General features: G+C 39.8%; 1 protein-coding gene across 3 annotated transcripts in view; it reads right to left on the bottom strand.

Annotated features, from left to right (window-relative positions):
• Nucleotides 1-22,492, bottom strand: part of SPIDR (scaffold protein involved in DNA repair) — a 279,388-nt gene that overhangs the window by 212,048 nt on the left and 44,848 nt on the right. For all 3 annotated transcript variants that reach the window (XM_025265438.3, XM_044928779.2, XM_044928780.2), the window contains exon 5: nt 19,913-20,076. In XM_025265438.3, the coding sequence (XP_025121223.3) occupies nt 19,913-20,076 (164 nt within the window). The remainder of the gene's footprint in view (nt 1-19,912; nt 20,077-22,492) is intronic.

The following is a 22,492-nucleotide window of genomic DNA, read 5'->3' as shown; positions in this document are numbered from 1 at the left end:
ATTTCAAATTTCTTTCTTGTAAGTAAACAAAACAAAGGCACATATTTAAGGAAATAAGGCCCTTTGAGCTTTCTTTCTTAGAAGTTCAGCTCAATAAAAGAAGCAGAAATCATACAGTGGGGAAAATAAGTGCTATCTTGCTCCATCATACCACAGAAAGAATGTAACTCATAGCCAAAGAGAAAGGATGGATAAGATAAAAGAAAGAAGCTTGACTTAAGCAAATGTCCTCTTTCCCTTGGCCTTCCTAAACCCCTCCACTCAGTGCTTTCTTCAGGCAGAAATCCTAGTACCTAGTGGGACATCTTTAAAACCTGTAAGATACACATGGAGCAGAGCAGTGCGCTGATACCTTAACACAGGCAAGAGAGGCACAAGTTCTGACTTGTAGCTAGGGAGTGGGTGTTGGGACGTGGAGGCAGTGGGTGCTGCGATGTGGAAATGTGGTGGGATGATGTTCCCTCCCTCAGATCCAAACAGCAAGTGTGTCAAAGGTCCAGCAATTTGGATGGAAGACTCAGTAAAAGATGAACAAGAAGCACGGTAGTATGGAAAATTTAACATGTTTCCCTTATAATCCCTGTAGATAAATTCACACTTTCCCCTACTCCTTAAACTCCTACTTATTTAAGAATCAAAACCTTTTATATGAGCACTCAACTAAACTGAGTAGACTACAAGCAGGTATCCCCTGCTCCCACCCACCACAAACGTGCTGTGTACTGAAGAGTGTTTCCATTACAATTTCTCCTAGAAATATAAGTGAAACAGACCATTAGCACACATTCAACCTATGAGACCCGTGTGCTTTGTTAATGAGCTCTCTATTTGGAATGTAGGTATCCTACAAAATTCTGGTAAAACGTTTTCAAGTGGCTAAGCCATGTGATCATGCATGCTTATTACACAGTCATTTGTTTAACTTTTTCCTAATTAGGTACAGAATCTTTCTCCACTTAGCTTTTCTCACAGCTGAAAATTTTGATGATATCAGGACACATACTTTGTTAAGTACCCTCAACTACAACCTGGGAGCTTGGGTGCTGACAGGCACAGTGACTGGATGAGGAATCACGCTGCCATGACAGCACTCCGACCCCATTACTCTGTCCTGTCACCCTCACTGCAGGCGTAAAGCTTTCTGATAAAAGTAGAGAAATGTAGGAGAATAAATAGACAAAAAGTAGAATATCAGCTATTCAATTTTCATAAGAATGAACGTTTAAATAGTTGTATTTAGTTCAGCTTTCACCACAGATACAGGTATTTAACTTGAGAATATATGAGTCTTGCCAGCAGTGTTTTTACAAAGTCCCTGTCACTGTCCATCTGCATGTCTTGCCTCTGTTTCACTCATTCATTCATTCCCTCACTCAGGTAGACTCTGGACTTCAAGAAACTTCAGTCTAGCTGGGGAGAAAGGCAATGTTTGCTGGGAGCTATGATAAAGGGCACAATGGAAGCAAAAGGAGTGCCATGGCGATATAATACCCAACCCTAACTCTCTACTAACACTACCAAGTGCCTCTTGAGGAAGGGAGGAATGCTACATTCCTTCCAGCACTTAACATTCTAAGGCTTTCTGAGAAATTCGTGCATATTCTATCTGTATTAACAATATTTAATACTGTTCAAAGGTCCTTGGAAGAGTGGTAAATTAGTATGCTTGCTACATGAAGATTTGATGGAAGAAGTTTCTTCTGCTCAAGCTTTACTAGAAGCCCAAAGTAACCCAGGCAGAAAAATTAGCTAAACAAATACTTATGTTACAGCTTTTGATAACATGTTTGCTTTTAAATAAGCCTGTAAAGGCATATGTTTATGATTTATTTGCTTCATGGGATTATTTTTTATGATATAAAATGTTCCCAGACCTAAATGCTCCATCATCACACGTCTGACCCGTGGCGTGACTGGTATCCATTAACTGGCCGACTGTTGGTACCCGGTAAGCCGATGAGGACAAGGCATCCTGCTCGAGTCCAGACAGGCATTAATGAGTAAGACGGTGATCAGTCACAGAAAGAGAAGCATTATGCGACACCGTGACCAATCACAGAAAGAGGGCCATCACCAGACACTGGCCCCCAAACCGCATATTCCAGCAGACAGTAAGTAATGCACCCGTTCTTTAAACTGTATCAGTAGCAACACCAACTCCAAATTACCCTTAGGTAAATACTACAATGAATAGGAAAAAAGTAATCTTCTAGGATCTAGTAAGCCACTTATAAGCCAAGATGTGTTTGCTCAATCACACATTGACAAATTACTTTCAGAAATAAACTGTTTAAATGTAATTTTCAGGCAAAATAGCTCTAGTCATTAGATTTCTGTGTACTTAGTAATTTTTAATAATAACAGAGTCAATGAATTTCTGAAACTGGAAAACAAAGATGGTAACTGAGAAATTAAACCAAGGAACTAAGAAAGAACCATTCATTGCAATGAGTGAAAAGATGAATAAAATCCTTAAAGATGGGTATTTGATAGCATTTTTCTTGCTTCTAATCCACCTTTTCCAGCTTCGATTTGCATATGTGACTGAAAAGAGCACTTTTGAATCCTGCGTGTTCCCTTCAGTGGTGTAAAGCACAGTTCACATGACAGAGCAGAGCTCATCCAGGGCCTGCGAGGTACTCGTCTGGAATGGTTAGGAGAGCAGCGCTATTTCACTAAGTCAGACGCAGAGTCAACAAACAGACAAGAATGTGACATTAGCACAACAATCTTCGAAAACAACTGATTCTCCAAACCCACCTAACATGTCAAGACAGAGGAATGTTCCTCACTCAGTTTAGTATCTACACTGAAGCTTATCTGAATGAACTTGACCCTGGTTGGCAGCAAGCCAGTAGTCTTCGTCACTGAATGACTTAACAGAACACTGTGTTCTTGGCACAAGCACAAAAAAAGGTGTTGAAATCCACGCTAAAAAGAAATCTCAGCTTACATTTTAAATCAGTTTTTAAATATGATAATAAAAGTTAAATATGATGAAGGCTTTTCTGTGTTCTGTCCATTTTTAATTCAGGTCATTTTTTTAACCCCTACTCCATCTGGCTCACTTTCAGTACTTCCTGGAACAATCCCTGGGACTTCCCCAGGCCTGTGAATCCTGCTCCGGCCCTTCTGTGCTGCCTCCTCTAATGATATACCTGGAAAATTCCAATGCACCCAGCGCTGGCATGGGAGGGAGGGCCAGCAAGTAAAGCCAGAAACAGCGTATTGACTCACTTCCGCAGAAAGCCCTGGAGAAAAATTTGGGCCACCGTGCAGTCCCCTCACGCGATGCAGTCAGAATAAGTGAGAGATAGGAAAGTTAGGTCATTCCCACACAGGTTACATTAACTCGTCCACAAGGGTGAGATGCAAATGAGGAGGCAAGGAACACACAATCTGCAGGGAGTCTACATACTTTCAGAAAAAAACACGTCTCTTTTCCTCTAGTTTCTGTCATCTGCTTTTTCTCCTACTCCAAAAACGCCATCCTTGGTGTAACATTACGACAGTTCATCCTCATGAACTGCAGCAGTTCACAACCAGCTCCTGATCCGGGGAAACACACAGGAGTCCTACAGTACTCACAGAGACAAGACTCAAACCACAAACACTCGGCAGTCTACGCTGGTAGAAGAAGGCCACGATGAAATCACAGATGTTCGTTCACCCTTTAGTTTTCAGCCTTAATTTTTACTAAATACTTTCATAGATCTCTTGTCTTACAACAACACAAACTATGTCTTAAGATCAAAGCAAACAGGCCTATCACATCCTTAACTCTGACAGAATCACGTAGTCAAATGATTTTCCTCAACATAGTAAAAGGTTAAAAAATCTTGAACATTTATTCTTTTACAATTATATACTTTTTTTTTTAATTTTATTTTATTTTTAAACTTTACATAACTGTATTAGTTTTGCCAAATATCAAAATGAATCCACCACAGGTATACATGTGTTCCCCATCCTGAACCCTCCTCCCTCCTCCCTCCCCATTCCATCCCTCTGGGTCGTCCCAGTGCACCAGCCCCAAGCATCCAGTATCGTGCATCGAACCTGGACTGGCAGCTCATTTCATACATGATATTTTACATGTTTCAATGCCATTCTCCCAAATTTTCCCACCCTCTCCCTCTCCCACAGAGTCCATAAGACTGTTCTATACATCAGTGTCTCTTTTGCTGTCTCGTACACAGGGTTATTGTTACCATCTTTCTAAATTCCATATATATGCGTTAGTATACTGTATTGGTGTTTTTCTTTCTGGCTTACTTCACTCTGTATAATAGGCTCCAGTTTGATACTTTAAACCTTACTCTTTCAAAACTATGACATAATTATTTGTTCATAATTATTTCAAATTATGTTTAAAGTAAGTTGTAAATAATACTAGCATAGGAAGTCAAAGGAAAAAAAACGGGAAATATATATGGTTTACCTTCTGATAAAAGCTTCTGTTTTCAATCAAATATGATTTACTCAGATGAATGTTAAAACTAATATAAATATCTTGACATCAACTGACAACTAAGGATACATGGACCAAAACTGCACCTAGAAGTAGGCCTAGGCTTCAAATTTTGATATAATTAAAAAGTCAATTCTACTGTGGATTGAAGGCTGTAATTATTAACACCTGAACGCTGTAGTTCCTGTTCTCTACCCAGCCCAGGCCCCTCAGAGGCAGTCCTAAGAACACGAAGTTCACACATCTAGTTAAAGAAATGTTTTACTCATACTCCTCAGTGTGCATTCACCCATGAAGATACACTATAAATAACACCTTTGTTTAAAGTAAAACAATGCAAGCTCAACTGATATTACTCACTCTACCCTTAACTCATGAGAACATTCCCTGTTCTCAGGGACCCTATCAATGAGTATAAAAGAACGGCAAGGCTGACATCCCACCGACAACTTGGATTCTGTTCACTGATGTAAACCCCTAGGCTATGTGGCAGTCCTGAGCATATGGGTTTTGTAAAGCAACTGTCTGAATAAATAATTGATTTTACAAAATTCTCATGGGCTCATGAGAGCTACGTGATTTATCAATGAAGTTTTCAAATATGGACTAGAAAAATAGATACTCAGTGTCTATCTACTGTGCAATCATGCACATAAATATTCTTTGTGGTGTAGTATAGACATCATATCTGCGGTTTTTACTTCCATAGTGCAAAACTAATTTCATAACTCCCACTCAAGAAAAAAGTGACTACTGTTATCACTCACAGTGCTTCTAAGACATGTTGGTATTGAAACAGTACACATATGCTCTGGTTCCTCGATGGCATTTAGTCAATGTTGGTTCTATCTCTACTAATGACACTCTTCTTCCATTGTATCACCTAATCACTAACTTCCTATGATTCTCTCAAAGGTTGTTAGATTTTGTTTGAAGACCTCAAGTCTTAACCAGTGTAAGCAGGAATGTGTGAATAATTAGGCTTTCTGGTCATGTTACATTTACAGTTAGGAATTTTACAGCATAAAAGTAGAACAGCACTCTTCCAACCATGCCTCTCCTGAAATCTTCAGGCCCTGACCACTACTAAGGTCATTACTAGAATGTGGTCTCTTTCCTGCAGAATGCTCCTCTGCCTCCCACACACCAACACCACCAGGAGAAGGAAACAGGTCCTCCCAGCCATGGACGGGTGGGGCAGAAGAGGACAGAAATAGGAAACTCATTTTAAAATACCTATGTAAATTCAACAGACCCAAACTGGCCAAAACAATCTTGAAAAAGAAAAACAGAGTTAGGGAATGCTAACTTTCCAGTTTCAAAATCTACTACAAAACTACACTAATCAAGAGAGGATGGAATTGGCAAAAGGGGAGGCATACAGATCAGTGGAAAATGATTTAGATTCCAGACATAAACCCATCCACATATAGTCAGCTGATTTTTGACAAGGATACCATGACCTTTAAATGGAGAAAGAACAGGTTTTCAACACATGGTGCTGGGACAATTGGACAAACTCATGAAAAAGAACGAATTTCACCCTGCCTAAAACCAGGTAAAATATTAATTCAAAAAGGATCATACATCAGTATTTAAAAGGTAAAACTACAGAAACTCTAAGAAGAAAGCACAGGTTTAAATCTGCATGACCATATATTATATAGTTTTTTATATATGACACAAAAAAAGCACAAGGAATCAAAGAAAAAAATAAATAAACTGGACTTCTGCAAAATAAAAACCTTTTGCAACCAAGGACAGTATCAAGAAAGTGAAAAGACAACTCATACATGGAAGAAAATATTACCAAGTCATGTATCAGATAACACATATATACACTATATACAGAACTCTTTTATCTCAACAGTAAAAACCCAAATAAGCCAAGTGATAAATAGGTAAAAGATCTGAACAGAAATTCCATGTGAAAGAGAGAATAAAGAAACTGAAGAGAGAAATTATAAAAGTATACACAAATACCCAATAAGCACATGAAACAATGCTCAAAGCCATTTAGCTATTAAAGAGCAAATAAAAACCAAAATGAGATGCCACAAAAAGTTCTCATTACAAGGTGATGCGGAGGGCCGACAGACACATGAAAACATGGTCTACTTCACTTAGTCATCAGGGAAATGCACATCAAAACCAAAATGAGATACCACCTCACACATGTGCAAATGGCTATCATGAAAAAGTCTACAAATAACAAACGTTGCTGAGGATGCAGAGAAAAGGGAACCCTTGTACACTGTTGGTAGGAATGTAAATTGGTGCAGCACTGTGGATAACAATATTGAGGTTTCTCAAAAATCTAAAACTAGAACTATCAGAGGACTCAGTAATTCCACTTCTGGGTACATATCCAAAAGCCCCACTAATTTAAAAAGAGGCATGCACCCCAATATTCATAGCAGCATTATTTACAATTGCCAAGACATGGAAACAACCTGTGTCCAACAACAGATGAATGAGTAAAGAAGATGTGGTACATACACACACAAAACAGAATACTATTCAGCTATAAAAAAGGAATGAAATTTTTTACCATTTGCAGTAACACAGATGATAAGCCTAATAAGTATGATAAGTGAGATAAGTTACAGAAAGATAAATACTGTATGATATTTCACTTATATGTGGAATCTAAAAACTACAACAAACCAATGAATACAACAGAAAAGAAGTAGACTCACAGATGTAGAGAAAAAACTACAGGTTACCAGTAAGTAGGTGCGGGGAGACGTAATATAGGGGGGTTGGAGAGTAAGAGGTACAAACTGCTGGGTATAAGACAGGCTCAGTGATATACTGTACAACACCAGGAATACAGCCAATATTTTGTAATAACTGTAAATCAAAAATTGTTAAACTGTATAAAAACTTTAAAAATTTAAATTAAAAAAAAAAACACAACTCAGAATGGTGAGGTATGCAAGACTTTCCAATTTGGTGAACACAACCGTGAGCTAGGAGAGTAGCAGACCAAGAGACCTTCCTACCGCTTGCCGTACCTCCGCCCCCATAACAACTTTTCCTATACATCTCTTCCTTTTATTTGGCTGTTCCTGAGTTATACCCTTTATAATAAAACTATAACCATAACTATAGTGCTTCCCACGTGGCCAGTGGTAAGTAGCCACCTATCAATACAGGAGATGCAAGAGACGCACTTTCAATCCCTGGGTCAGAAAGATCCCCTGGAGAAGGAAATAGCAACCCACTCCAGTATTCTTGCCTGGAGAATTCCGTGGACAGAGGAGCCTGGCGGGCTACAGTCCATGGGGTTGCAAAGAGTCAGACAGGACTGAGTGACTAATACTTTTGTATCTACTGTAGATGCCTTTAAAAATGTTCATGATTTCAACTGCATTAAATCTACATATCAACTAGAGAAAATTATGTTCTTTAATTTTTTAAAATAGGAATTTCTCCTGGATATCTTATTATTACTGATTTCTACTTTAAATTCTATCATGGTTGCAGAATATCATGTTCAGAGTTACAATCTTTTAAAGTTTTTTGAGATGTTTTATGACACAATATATGATTTATTGTGGTATGTATATCGTGTGCACATGAACAGAATGTGCATCCTACTGTATTTGTATTGCATGAAATATTCTACAAATATCAATTAGGTGCTTGATCCCATCACTTCATGGCAAATACATGGGAAAAAAGTGGAAACAGTAACAAAGTTTATTTTCTTGGGCTCCAAAAACACTGTGGGTGGTGACTGCAGCCACAAAATTAAAAGATGCTTGCTCCTTTGCAGAAAAGCAATGACAAATCTAGACAGCATACTTAAAAACAGAGACATCACTTTGCCAACAAAGGTCTAAATAATCAAAACTATGGTTTTTCCAGCAGTCACATGTGGATGTGAGAGTTGGACCATAAGGAAGGCAGAGCACCGAAAAATTGATGCTTTCGAACTGTGGTGCCCGAAAAAGACTTGAGAGTCCCTTGGACAGCAAAGGGATCAAGCCAGTCAATGCCAAAGAAATCAACCCTGAACATTCACTGGAAGGACTGATGTTGAAACTGAAGCTCCAATCCTTTGGACACCTGATGCGAAGAGCCAACTCAATGGAAAAGACTCATGCTGAGAAAGTTTGAGTGCAGAAAGAGAAGGGGGCGACAGAGGATGAGACGGTTAAGTAGCATCATTGGATGGACATGAGTTTGAGACAACTCCTGGAGACAGTGAAGGACAGGGAAGCCTGGCGTGCTGCAGTTCATGGGGTCACAAGGACATGACTTAGTGACTGAAAGACAACTCTACATTTAATTATAAAGTTCTCTTCAATTTCTATTTTCCTGTTGAGTTTTTGATTGGTGCATTCATCATTTGCATATTTTCCTTTCTGTGCTGGAACAGAGTTACAAGATCTGGTAATTCTAATATTTGAGTTCTAATATTCTAATATTATCTAGTATATTCTAATATATCAGGGTCTGTCGCAATTATCTGCCTTTTCCTTTAAATATGCATCACATTCCTGGGTTTACGTGTGTATGTGTCTGTGTCTAACAAATGTGAAGTGTATCCTAGTCATTATCAGCGATGTAGACTCTGGATTCTGTTACACTCTTCTGAGGAGTATTTACTTTTCTGTTTAAACAGTAGTTAATTTGGCCATACTCACTCCCCTGTGAGTACAGAAAGTACACTGCTTTCTCCTGTGTAGTGAAGAGCAGCTGAAATCTGTGTAGTTCTTATGGCTGTAAGATCTATATGCATAATGTGGGGTTCTCCCTGGGAGGTTCTACTTTCACCTTTAACCTCCTATACCCCAAACTCTGTGTTATGATTTCTATCCAAGTTTAGTCACCCTGAACAACACTGACAGGGGCCTGCCTTTGGGTAAAAAGTGGTGATAAATGAAAAACCCTCCTTACTTGTGCCATTTTCTTCTTTAAAATGTCAACCCCTCCAAGTCTCTGCCAGCTGTCTTCTCCTTCTATCTACTGTCTTCTCCTTTTATCTATTGTCTTCAAGTATTTTTATACTCTTTATATTTTTAAATAAACTTATTTTTAAAATATATTTAATATACTTTATATGTCCAAAATTTGTCATTGCTATTTGTAAGAAAGGTAATCTGACACATGATGCTCTGTCCTTACTGCAAGTGGAACTCTTAAGGATTTTTTTTAAATTAGAAAACTAGAGGAGAAGGCAATGGAAAATCCCATGGATGGAGGAGCCTGGTGGGCTGCAGTCCATGGGGTCGCTAAGAGTCTGACACGACTGAGCGACTTCACTTTCACTTTTCACTCTCATGCTTTGGAGGGGGAAATGGCAACCCACTCCAGTGTTCTTGCCTGGAGAATCCCAGGGACAGAAGAGCCTGGTAGGCTGCCATCTCTGGGGTCGCACAGAGTCGGACACGACTGAAGTGACTTAGCAGCAGTAGCAGAGGACTAAAGTCACACTGTAATGACTCATATTATGACTTTTTAATTTATATACATGTAATGATAATTCCTCGGAGAAGACAAAGGCACCCCACTCCAGTACTCTTGCCTGGAAAATCCCATGGATGGAGGAGCCTGGTGGGCTGCAGTCCATGGGGTCACTAGGAGTCGGACACGACTGAGCAACTTCACTTTCACTTTTCACTGTCATGCACTGGAGAAGGAAATGGCAACCCACTCCAGTGTTCTTGCCTGGAGAATCCCAGGGACGGGAAGCCTGGTGGGCTGCCATCTATGGGGTCGCACAGAGTTGGACACAACTGAAGTGTATTAGCAGCAGGAGCAGCAATGATAATTCCTACAACACTCTTTTCTATTCTACCATTCTCATACCAGAAAACAGATGAATTTAGGAATAAAAGAAACAGAAGGAAAAACAAAATTGAAGGTAAAAGAAATGACAGGGTGACAGTGAAAAAGGAGGAAGATTTACACTAAAACGAAAAATGACAAAGTCTCAGACCTGATATGTCATAAGCTAAGGTTTAGCCAATTAACAAGGGAGATGTGGAAAAATAAGGATGTTAAGTTCTGAAACAAATGCTACAAATGATATTGGTACATACTCCCTTTCCTAAAGAGAATAAAAGCCAAAATATGCTATAGCACTATCAGATCAAGAACAGATAGTGTTCACAGATATATGCACACAAAACTAATGTAAAATAACAACAAAAAGTACCTACTCCTCAATACTACTCCTAAGAGTGCTCCTTTTTAACATAAGAATACACTGGAGTACAAATCTGTCTCTTTTTTAAAAAGCCCTGTGTTTAGTTATTTATTTTTGGCTGTGCTGGTCTTCATTGCTTCCTGAGGGTTTTCCCATTGCAGTGAGTGCGAGCTACTGTCTACTTGCAGTGTGTGGGCTTATCATGGTGCTTTCTCTTGTTGTGGAGCATAGGCCTAGGTGCATGGGTTTCAGTAGCTGCAGCTCCCAGACTCTAAAGCACAGGCTTTAGAGCACACAGTAGGAGCAGCAGCACAGGCTTAGTTGCCCTGTGACATGTGGGATCTTCCAGGACCAGGGATGGAACCAGCATCCTGTGCATCAGCAGGTGGATTCTTAACCACTGGACCACCAGGAAAGCCTTGACTTTGTTTCTTAAATGTAATGTTTCTATACTGAAATCTTCAAAATATAATCAAATGAAATCATGACTGAACACTCCCTATATTTTCCCTTTTACAAGCATGAAATTTTCATTTTTATATAAACATAATTACATTTTAGAGAGGATTTCTAAAATGTGTGCTTTTGATCATCATAATCAAATTCCGTCAAATCTACATGGATAAATTGGGGAGTTCTCAGACATTAACAATTAGTACATATTTAGTTACATCAATTTATTCTGATTCATCATTTAAAATGATTAAACGTTAAATTACATGTGTTACTTTCAATTTTTCATATAAATATAAACAAAGAATTACAAACGTGCTCATTAAACTTAGAAATACTTTCAAAGTCTGCCAGATTACTTTCTAAATATCCTCTCAAGAAATATAAAATTTTGCTAGTCTACTTTTATTAAATTTTTCCCTATTCCATCTTCTGTGAGATACTGAATCATTTGTTCTGCTCTTACTGTTAAAAATACACAGACAACATCTGTTTTATAACAATGAATCCATATTTGAAATTTGAAAATCACATTTGCTTTCTCTTTAAAACTACAACTTTAAGATGTTGTTTGTCACCCAGCTTATGTTGCGCACCTTCAACAAAACTCCAACTCTCACTCAGGTTATCTGATATTTATTAAGCTACAAGCCTGTATTTGCATAGGAATCACTATATAAAGTACAAGAGAATTACATAACAAAGCTCACTTAAAGCCAATTTTCTTCGTGCTTCCTGAAAAATGTAGGTTAGTAGAAAACTCACTGCTGTATCTCTGCTGCCCTCTATAGGAAGGGTTCTTGGAAGATACATAAAATAAATGGAAAACCCAGATAACAATACTGAATAGGAAGTCACAGCAAGAATCAATTAATCACATGTTCTAAAAGGTGACATTATGAACTGAAGCTATGATCTTTTGATTTTCATCATGCTTTTCCTCCAAGTTGCATAACCGTGCTATATTGCAGGGGATCATGCTACACTAGTTAGAACCTCATTCTGCATTTACCAGCTATGTCTCAATCCCCTAATCTGCAAAACGGGGCTAATAACAACATCTACATAACATGATCAGCACTTACCAAAGTGTGTGGCATATAGCAATAACTCAGAGTTACTGTATTGTTATTAATGGTATCATTGCTATTACTATTATTGGCACTATAACAAAATGGACAGGACCACAGCTGTGAGCTATTTATCTTTTCTTTACTATTCTGTAGAAGTTCTCACTATATTCTGGATAGAAGTGTAAAGTGTCCTTTAAAATTTTTTTAATACAAGTAATGCACGTACATGGTTCAAAATTCAAAATAGCATAGAAAAAAGTTGCCTCAACGCAGAGATTCCTCAATGCAGAGATAGTCCATACAGATGTACATTCTTTCCATTTTTCTACACAATTAGTCTATGTTTTTGTCTTTTAACAAACTATTTTGAATATTTCATAAGCACACAGACTTATATCCTTCTTATACTTGAGAAAATGTTTTATCAATTCCACTGACATATGAAAGTATCACCACAATCAAGATAAACCTTCCCAATCAGCCCCAGAACTGTGCTCTTTGTCCCACTGTAATCCATCCATCTCCACCCTCATTCCCAAAAAACCACTGGCCTGCTCTCTCACTAAAATCATTTGCACTTTTTAGAATTTTACATAAATAGAATTATACAGTATATATTCTGCCTCATTCATTTTAAGGACCTGAGGCTAAACTGTAATGGTCGAGTTACATGGACCTTGATTCTCAGGCTGTGTGGGAGCCACTGAAAGTATAAATAAGTAAATGATGAGGTGATAATGCTTATTAAGATGAATCTAACAAAAAGACATAAGCTAAGAAATCAGTTATGAAGCAAGGAAACAAGACAGACAACAGGGGAAAGGGCCCAATATAGGGAAGAAGTGGTAGGGATGCTGTGATTTCGAGGCCAAATCTGCATGATCTGATAATGAGTAGATTAAGGCAGTGCAAAAAAAAAAAAGAACTAAGACCGAAACACATGAAGAGGATGAGCCTGGATTAGAAGGAAGAGGGACAGGACTTGGAACTCTGAGACTCGTGGTATGTTTAGGACATCCATACAAAGATGTTATCAGGCAGTTGGAAACCCACATGGAATTCAGGATGGCAAGGGGGTCAGAAAAAGACTTAACAATGAGCAGCTTGAAGATAATAAGGACAATAATTGAGTCTTTGTTCCTATACCAGGAAGAAAAGGAGGAAAAGAAGGCAGGAGTTAAGGCCACAGAGAACACGGCTATGACTGGGCAGACCAGTTTCCCCATCACAGGAACGCCTCCCAGTGCCTGGTTGGAGCAATCCATTTTTTGAGTCACTTTTTAATAACAACATAATATGTCATATTTTAACATATATAACTACTAAAAAAAAACAAGTGCACTTGATGAGAAACTACATAGAGAAATACTGAATTTTTTTGATACAAAGCAAGCCACGGACTTCCCTTTTCTATCACCGTAACTTTCAAAGTTCTCACGTGCGTGTGCACGCTGCTTCTGATATAAGAAAGCAATCGATGTGGATCCTGAGGCATTCAACCACCACCGAATACTTTCATTGCAAGGTTTCAGAGCGGCCTTGATGATTATAGAAATAACCTGGTCACAGTCACATACCTTTAATAATACACTTTCCTGTCTGAATATACGGCATAACACCATTGACTTCACAAGCTTGTTTTAAGGCTCAAATGAAAAATGTACTGCACAAACTCCATGCTGAAACCTAATCCCCAGTGTGATGGCACCTGGGAGTGAAGCCATGCTGTGTGGCCCTCATGAATGGGATTAATGCCCCTCCTGGAAGGTCCCAAGGAGACCCTCTAACCCCCTCCATCACTGAGGACACATGAGACGATAGCTATCTAAGAACCAGGAAGCGAGCCCTCAACAGATGCCATATCTGCTGGCTCCTAGATAGCAGAACTTCAGCCTCCAAAACTGTCAGAATTTCTGTTTTATAAGCCACTTAGTCTATAATATTTTTGTTACAGCAACTCAAACAGACTAATACATAAAGCAATTAGTACAATATAAGGCCCAGTAGATGGTCAATATACATGATCTGATTCTTCCTCTTCCTTGAGGGAAAAGCCAATGACTTTTCTGTCTTTTATTATTATTATTATGAAATATATATATATAGCAAAGAAGGAAATAAACTTCTCCAATAATTCTACCACCCATAGACACACACTTCTCATAAACTATACTTATTCAAGTGAAAAGTGAAATTGCTCAGTCGTGTCCGACTCTTTGCGACCCCATGGACTGTAACCTACCAGGCTCCTCAGTCCATGGAATTTTCCAGGCAAGAGTACTGGAGTGGGTTGCCATTTCCTTCTCCAGGGGATCTTCCCGACCCAGGGATTGAACCTGGGTCTCCCGCATTGCAGGCAGACACTTTACCATCTGAGCCACCACAGAAGCCCACTTCTTCAAGAGCTACCCTGAAAAGTCTGTGTTGTACTGTAATTTGTAATTTTAACAAGGTGTGAATTTGAATTGCAAGCACTACAAGACCTGTGTGCACGAGTTTCTCAATTAGCTGAGTTAGTAAACCCCAGTCAGCCAACTGCATCTCCACCATGCACCATTACAGTTCTTCCAACAGACATGGTTATTTACACAACTTTCAAGGGATAAATATAACCCTAATTAACAAGAGGATTTCCCCCCCCCCCCAAAAAAGCCAAGAAAAAAATTTACACAGCATAATGTTTTCAAGTTTCATCCACCTTGTACCACGTATCGGAATTTCAATCCTTTTGAATGCTGAATAATAACCACTGTGTATGAAACGGAATAGGATCCTGCCTCTCGTTTGTAGAAAAGCTTCACCTCCTAGGACCTCCCCAAGTTCCAAAGAACAAATTTAATTAGACAAGTAAGAAAATGGAGGAACAAAGGAAAGCTGTCAAGCAACATAAAACAGTAATAGTTCAGCTACTGAACACAGTCAAGGCCCTTCAGTTCTTCCGCAGGGGACGGAGGTATTATCCTGAGCCCTGCCCTTGAGTCGTTCTGCTGACACTGAAACCTCACCAGGTGGAATAAATTAGCTGCACGCTGACCACAAGCACACAAGCCACAGGCTGGATGTTGCCAGAAGTGGGATGATGGTGACTCCTGACTACTTCAGCACCAGCCAAGCAGAAAAATGTCCACAGCTGATCAGTCACCCTGCAGCCCTGTCACTAAAAGTTTTGCCCTGAAAGCCATGACGGAGTTTGGGTCCTTGGGACCCAAATGCATGCCTCCACGCTCAGCCCCAAACAGTGGGGGTGCCATGCAACAAAGGCTGCACTTGCCCTCACCACAACCCAGTGTCAACAGACTGGCCTTACTACACCAGAGCAGGCAGACCCAAGTTTAATTCCGTAACACACACACACACACACACACATACACATATCTATATCTATATACAAAAACACATATACGTACACACACATTGAGAAATGGTATATTTCCTGCCACATCAGTAAACAAGGGCTGGCACAGTCATCACCGACTGCAGCCCCCACAGAAGGTGAGCTGGTGAGCCCTGAGGGAACGCAGGAAGGAAGTACCTGCTGTCTAGCAGCCATCAGACTGCAGTCACCCCCCACACTGAGCCCTGAGGAAACTCGGGATGAGAAAACACAGGACACTGGCCCTAGACAGTTAAGATGCGTATCTAAGGAATGATTTAAGGGAACTCAGACTCTGCTATCTTCTCAAACACAGAAAAGCACTAAATTCCTTAACTTGAGATACCAGGTTTTCTTTAATTAACAATAACCTTTTGATGTTCAGACTACCTACCCTTTGTTGCATAACGCCTATATATTCTGACTACCCCTCCCTACTCAGCTCATTACAGTAGTTTATCTCGGGGTTACTTGTGATGCTGCCTTCCAGGCCTGAAGCCCTAAAAATTCCCACCAAATAAAACATAACTCTCATCTTTTAGGTTGTGAATATTTTTTTTAGTACACAATATACATTTGTTGTTGTTCACTCACTAAGTCATGTCCAACTCTTTTGCAACCGCATGGACTTAGCCCACCAGACTCCTCTGTCCATGGGATTTCCCAGGTAAAACTGTGGAATGGGTTGCCATTTCCTTCTCCAGGGAATCTTCCTGACCCAGGGATCTACCCGTGTCTACTTCCATTGGCAGCCAGATTCTTTACCAGGGAAGCCCAGACAATACACACACCCACACATTTTGTTTATTCCTTCACCTGATGATAGATATTTGGGTTGCTTCCACCATTATGACACTGTGAATAGTGCCACTATGAACATTAAGGTACAATTTCTGTTGAGACCCTGCTGTCAAATCTTTGGGGTCTATGTCCAGAGGCAAAATCATTAGGTCACATGGTAATTCTATTTTAACTTTTGAGAAACCAACAAACTGTCTTCCAGAGAGGCTGCATCATTTGAAATGCCCACCAATCGTACCCAGGGGTTCCAATTTCTCCACATCCTCAACATTTATTTTCCCATTTATGGGTAACAGCTATCCTAATGGGTATATAGTAATATCTCATTATGGTTTTGATCAGCTAATGACTGATTAGGAACATCTTTTCATGTTCCAGGTTGCCTGGAAAGAATCAAGAATATGGCCATGATGGTATAACAGGAAACAGATTTATCCTCTTGCTTGAAATAACCAAAAGGAAAGAAATGAGACAAAATACTTGAAACAATGGCTTTCAAGACATGGGACATCAGGCAAGAAGAATACTAACTCCTGAAAGATGGGAAACAAAGCACTGAGACCTACAATTGCCCCAGCTTACTTTCCGGAAAGAATTTCCAAACTACACTGTGACGAGGGGGAACTGAGGTGGAGACTACGCGGCTCCCTGAGTTGAAGGGACAGGGCCGAGAGTCCATGGAGAGAGAAGGAGCTCAAGTTCATAGGCCAGAGCACCAGAAAAGCCAGAGCTGCACAGAGAAACCCAAACATCCCCCTCAAGTATTCAGCAGACTACTGATCAGCATGTGCACATAAAGAAACTCTACATCAGGGAAAGAGTCCCTTGGGAGCAGAGAAGACCAGCGCCTAGAGTTCATGCAGGTTCAGGAAACTGGCTGTTCCTGCTAACCCGGTGGGAAAACCCAATTCAGGGCATTACAGAGAACACTCGGGAAGGTCCTGCTTCAGCCTAAGACCTAAGACTGAGTACTCCTCCAGATGCAGAGAAAAAACCATGAAGCAACATTTAAAAGGATGAAACTGTTTCCAGTAACTGTACCACAGAACAAAGCCTCAGAGTATTCAAAGAAATTTTTAAAAAATCTAGTACCCAACAACATAAAATTCAAAATATTTGATATACACTCAAAAATTTCCAGGCAGGTAAAGAAGGAGAAAAATACAACTTCAAATGAAAAGAAGTATCAATCAATAGAAAGAGACATAGAAATGACACAGATGATAGATTTACAGAAAAAGCCATTAAAACAGCTATGATAAATAGACTATGCTGAAAATACAGATAAACGTATGATTGTGTTAAGGAGAGACATGGACAAGGTAAAATGACTCATATAAAACTTTTAGAGGTGGTAAATACACTGGATAGTATTAACAGCAGATCAGACATGACAGGAAAAAAGATTAAACTTGATATAGCAATAAAAACCACTCTTTTGAGTGGCACATTTCATTTTTGAAATGCGAGAAAAAATGGGCACAACATCAATAAACCATGACATAAAATCAAGCAACCTAATTAATACACAGATAATTGCAGTCACAGAAGAGAAGGAAATGGGAAATCAGAAAGAAAAAAAAAAAGTGCTGAATAAAGGCAAAAAACTCTTCAAATTTGATGAAAGCTTTGCGCCCACTTGTGAGGAAGAGAGTTAACTCAGCAGACCTGAGACAGGTGTCCCGAGAGCTCCTTGTCTGCAAGGCTGGTCCTTGCCAACCTCTGGGAACTAACCTGGATGTCAGGATGGGCCCACCATGCCCTAAATGATAACTGTGGCTCCCTGCGCCTCAACTGTGCCAACAATGCGGCTTATGTTGAAGGCCCGTTTTTCTTCCTGAAATCTGAAATTCTGGCACATGCTAGGCAGACAGCAGCCCTCAATAAAAACCCTGGGCTCGGAGTCACTGATGAGCCCCACTGGTAGACACGAGTGCACGTATGTTGTCAGAACTCACTGCTGGAGCAATAAAGCATACCCTGTGTGACTCCACTGAGAAAGACTCTTGGAAGAGTGATGATTTTGCTTTTGAATGCTAAGTTCTGCATGTCTTCCTGGCAAATCACCAAACCTAGAAGGGAGCTTGGGGATCCCACACCAACCACAGATCCAAAAACTTGACAAACTCCAAGCAGAAAACTACATCTAAGCATATCACAACCAAAACAGTTTAAAACAGGGAAGAGAAATCTTAAAACATCAAGAATAAGAATAGCTGCTGCCTTCTTGATAGCAACTCTGGAACTAGAAGAAAAGGAAGCAATGCCTTCAAAATTCTCAAGAAAAATGATTTCCAACCAAAAATTCTATATAAAGTTTCAACCACAGGTCAAAGTGTAATGACTGCATTTTCTGACATGACAAATTCCACAAAATTATCTTCCATAAATCCTTTCTTGGAAGCTATTGGAAGATGTGCTCAATCAAAATGAGAGTAAAAACCAAGAAAGAGAAAGACACGGAATCCAGGATAAAGTTGCTCCATGCAGGAACAAGGCGAAGGGAATTCCCCAAAAGAGGGTGAAGGGCGACATAAGAGCAGCAAGCTTTACAAAGCAGAGAGGACGCTCAGGTGACATCAGAGAGGCTGGGAGTTTATGAGAAATAGTTCTCCACAAAAACAAAACTAATCAAATGTTGAATGAATAAATATGATGTAGTATATAATCACAATGGAATATTAGTCATAAAAAATGAAATAATGCCATTTGCAGCAACATAGACAGACCTAGAGATAATCATACTACGTAAAGTAAGTCAGACAGAAGCAAATATCATATGATACCACTTCTTTGTGGAATCTGAAATATGACACATATGAACAAATATACCAAACATAAACAGACTCACAGACACAGACGACAGTCCTGTGGCTGCCCAGGGGAGGGGGATGGATTGGGAGTTTGGGATTAGCAGATGTAAACTAGTATATTTAGAATGGATAAACAACAATGTCCTACTGTATAGCCCAGGGAACTATATTCAATATCCTGCGATAAACCATAATGGAAAAGAAAATGAAAAAAGAATACATATATACACACACATACATATACATAAAATTGAATCACTTTGCTGTAGAGCAGAAATTAACACAACATTGAAAATCAACTATACTTCAATAAAATATTTTTTTAATTTTCTAAAACTTAATAGAATGCCTGCTATGTCTGAAAATCTTAATGAGAGAACTGAACAACAGTGAAAACTTAAGAGTTTTATTCATAAGTAAAACAAAGCAGCATAAACCCAAATAACTAACTCCATAAAAAAATGAAAAGCTGTAAAGGAAAATCACAATTAATAGTTGTATTGCTATGAATATTATTATTCAGAATTGCACATTGCTGAATCTAATCTGACCAGGCCACGAGACACCTGTCCGGATGGAACAGAAGGATCCTGGGAAAGACCCATGTGTAACAGTGGGGAGAGCAGGTGAGAAGAGAACTCAGTATTTATCCATGTTTAAAAGCACATTACCAGCATACTATTTAGAGGAGTTGCAAACAAAACACCAAAGGTTGTGATTAACACATGCCATGAACGGAATGGAAAACTGGAAACAGTTCATCCTCACCTTAGGAAGCTCAGGTGGCGTCTCTGCTGGTGTCAAAGAACGACTGCTTGCGCCGGAAGCACAGTCAGATATCTCCACCACACTTTCACACTCTTCAAATTCATCACATTCACAAGCATCTTCCCTCTCACTGTCAATCTCCCAGTCAATAACCTGCAGGTCATCTAAAAATACAATTTTAAAACATTCTTAAATTGGATTAAATCTATGTGTCCTCAGGAGTTTTAAAAGATCCATGTTGTTCAACAATTTAAAAATATATTAAAAGGCAGAAGAAAGTATATTTCTACTTTTATCTATAAGCATCCCATTTCTCCCACGTCTGACTGCCACCTCAATTCTCAACTTCTATTAGTTGCTTTTGTGTTCGTCTGGAGTTTCTTCAGCATTACTGTTGATATGGAGAAAGTTTTAGTATCTCGATAGAAGATCAAACCAGAAACAACATTCCCTGATGCCAAAGCCTAACCCAGAGCAAGGCCCTAACTCTCCTCAGTTCTGTGAAGACTGAGACAGGTGTGGAAGCTGCAGAAGAAAAGTTTAAAGCTGGCAGAGACTGGTTTGCAAGGCTTAAGGAAAGAAGTCACTTCTGTGACAGAAAAGTGCAAGGTGAAACAGTGAGTGCAAATGTAAAAGCCTCGCCCAGTCATCCAGTGATCAGGCAAAGAGAATTCATGATGGTGGTTACACTAAACAACAGATTTGCAAATCAGGTGAAACAGCCTGCTACTGGAAAAGAGGCCACCTAGGACTTTCATCAGTTCAGTTCAGATGCTCAGTCGTGTCAGACTCTTTGTGACCCCGTGGACTGCAGCATACCAGGCTTCCCTGTCCATCACCAGCTCCTGGAGTTTACTCAAATTTATGTCCATTGAGTCGGTGATGCCATCCAAGCACCTCATCCTCTGTCGTCCCCTTCTCCTCCTGCCTTCAATCTTTCCCAGCATCAGGGTCGTTTCAACTGAGTCAGCTCTTCGCATCAGGTGGCCAAAGTATTGGAGTTTCAGCTTCAGCATTAGTCCTTCCAATGAATATTCAGGACTGATTTCCTTTAGGATGGACTGGTTGGATCTCCTTGCACTCCAAGGGACTCTCAAGACTCTTCTCTAATACTACAGTTCAAAAGCATCAATTCTTTGGCGCTCAGCTTTCTTTATAGTCCAACTCTCACATCCATACATGACCACTGGAAAAACCATAGCCTTAACTAGAGACGGACCTTTGCTGGCAAAGTACTGTCTCTGCTTTTTAATATGCTGTCTAGGTTGGTCATAACTTTTCTTCCAAGGAGCAAGTGTCTTTTAATTTCATAACTGCAGTCACCATCTGCAGTGATTTTGGAGCCCCCAAAAATAGTCTGTCACTGTTTCCACTGTTTCCCCATCTATATCCCATGAAGTGATGGGACCAGATGCCATGATCTTAGTTTTCTGAATGTAGAGCTTTAAGCCAACTTTTTCACTCTCCTCTTTCACTTTCATCAAGAGACTCTTTAGTTCTTCACTTTCTGCCATAATGGTGGTGTCATCTGCATATCTGAGGTTATTGATATTTCTCCCTGCAATCTTGATTCCAGCTTGTGCTTCATCCAGTCCAGCATTTCACATGATGTACTCTGCATAGAAGTTAAATAAGCAGGGTGACAATATACAGCCTTGACATACTCCTTTCCCAATTTGGAACTAGTCTGTTTTCCCATGTCCAGTTCTAACTGTTGCTTCCTGACCTGCATATAGGTTTCTCAAGAGGCAGGTCAGGTGGTGTGGTATTCCCATCTCTTGAAGAATTTTCCACAGTTTGTTGTGATCCACACAGTCAAAGGCTTTGGCATAGTCAATAAAACAGAAGTAGATGTTTTTCTGGAACTTTCTTGCTTTTTTGATGATCCAACGGATGTTTGCAATTTAATCTTTCATAGATGAGCAGAAATCAGTGCTTGGCTGCAAAGCTACAAAGGACAGGCTGACTGCCTCGTTAGGGGCTAATGTAGCTGGTGGGCTGAGGTTGAGCCAGTGTTCCCCACCATTCTGAAAATCCTAGGGTGCTTAAGCATCGAAGCTAAGTCTACTCTGCCTGCGGTCCGGTGACAGCACATCTGTTATCACGCAGTTTGCTGAGTGTTGTGAGCCGACTGCTGAGACCTGCTCCTCAGGAAGATTCCCCTCAAAATACTAATATTCACTGACAATGTCCCTGGTCAGCCAAGAGTTCTGATGAAGATGTACAACAGAATGAATGTTGTTTTCATGCTTGATAACACAACATCCACTCTGCAGCCCATGGATCGAGGACTAATTTCAACCTTCAGGCCTTATCATTTAAGAAGTTCACTCCACAAGGCTACAGCTGCCATCGACAGTGATTCTCTGATGGATCTGGGCAAAGTCCACTGAAAATTTTCTGGAGAGGAGTCAGCATTCTAGATGCCATTAAGAACATTCATGACTCGTGCAAGGGAAGAGGTCAAAATACCCACAGTGATAGGAGTGAGGAAGAAGTGGATTTGGAGCCTCACAGATGACTGTGAGGGGTTCAAGACTTCATGGGAGAAAGGGGCTGCATGTGTGGGAGAAGCAGCAA

Source organism: Bubalus bubalis, chromosome 15 (assembly GCF_019923935.1).
Source record: "Bubalus bubalis isolate 160015118507 breed Murrah chromosome 15, NDDB_SH_1, whole genome shotgun sequence".
NCBI classification, from domain to species: Eukaryota; Metazoa; Chordata; class Mammalia; order Artiodactyla; family Bovidae; genus Bubalus; species Bubalus bubalis.
The sequence above is the reverse complement of the archived record's forward strand: the minus strand, read 5'-3'. Positions and strand labels throughout refer to the sequence as shown.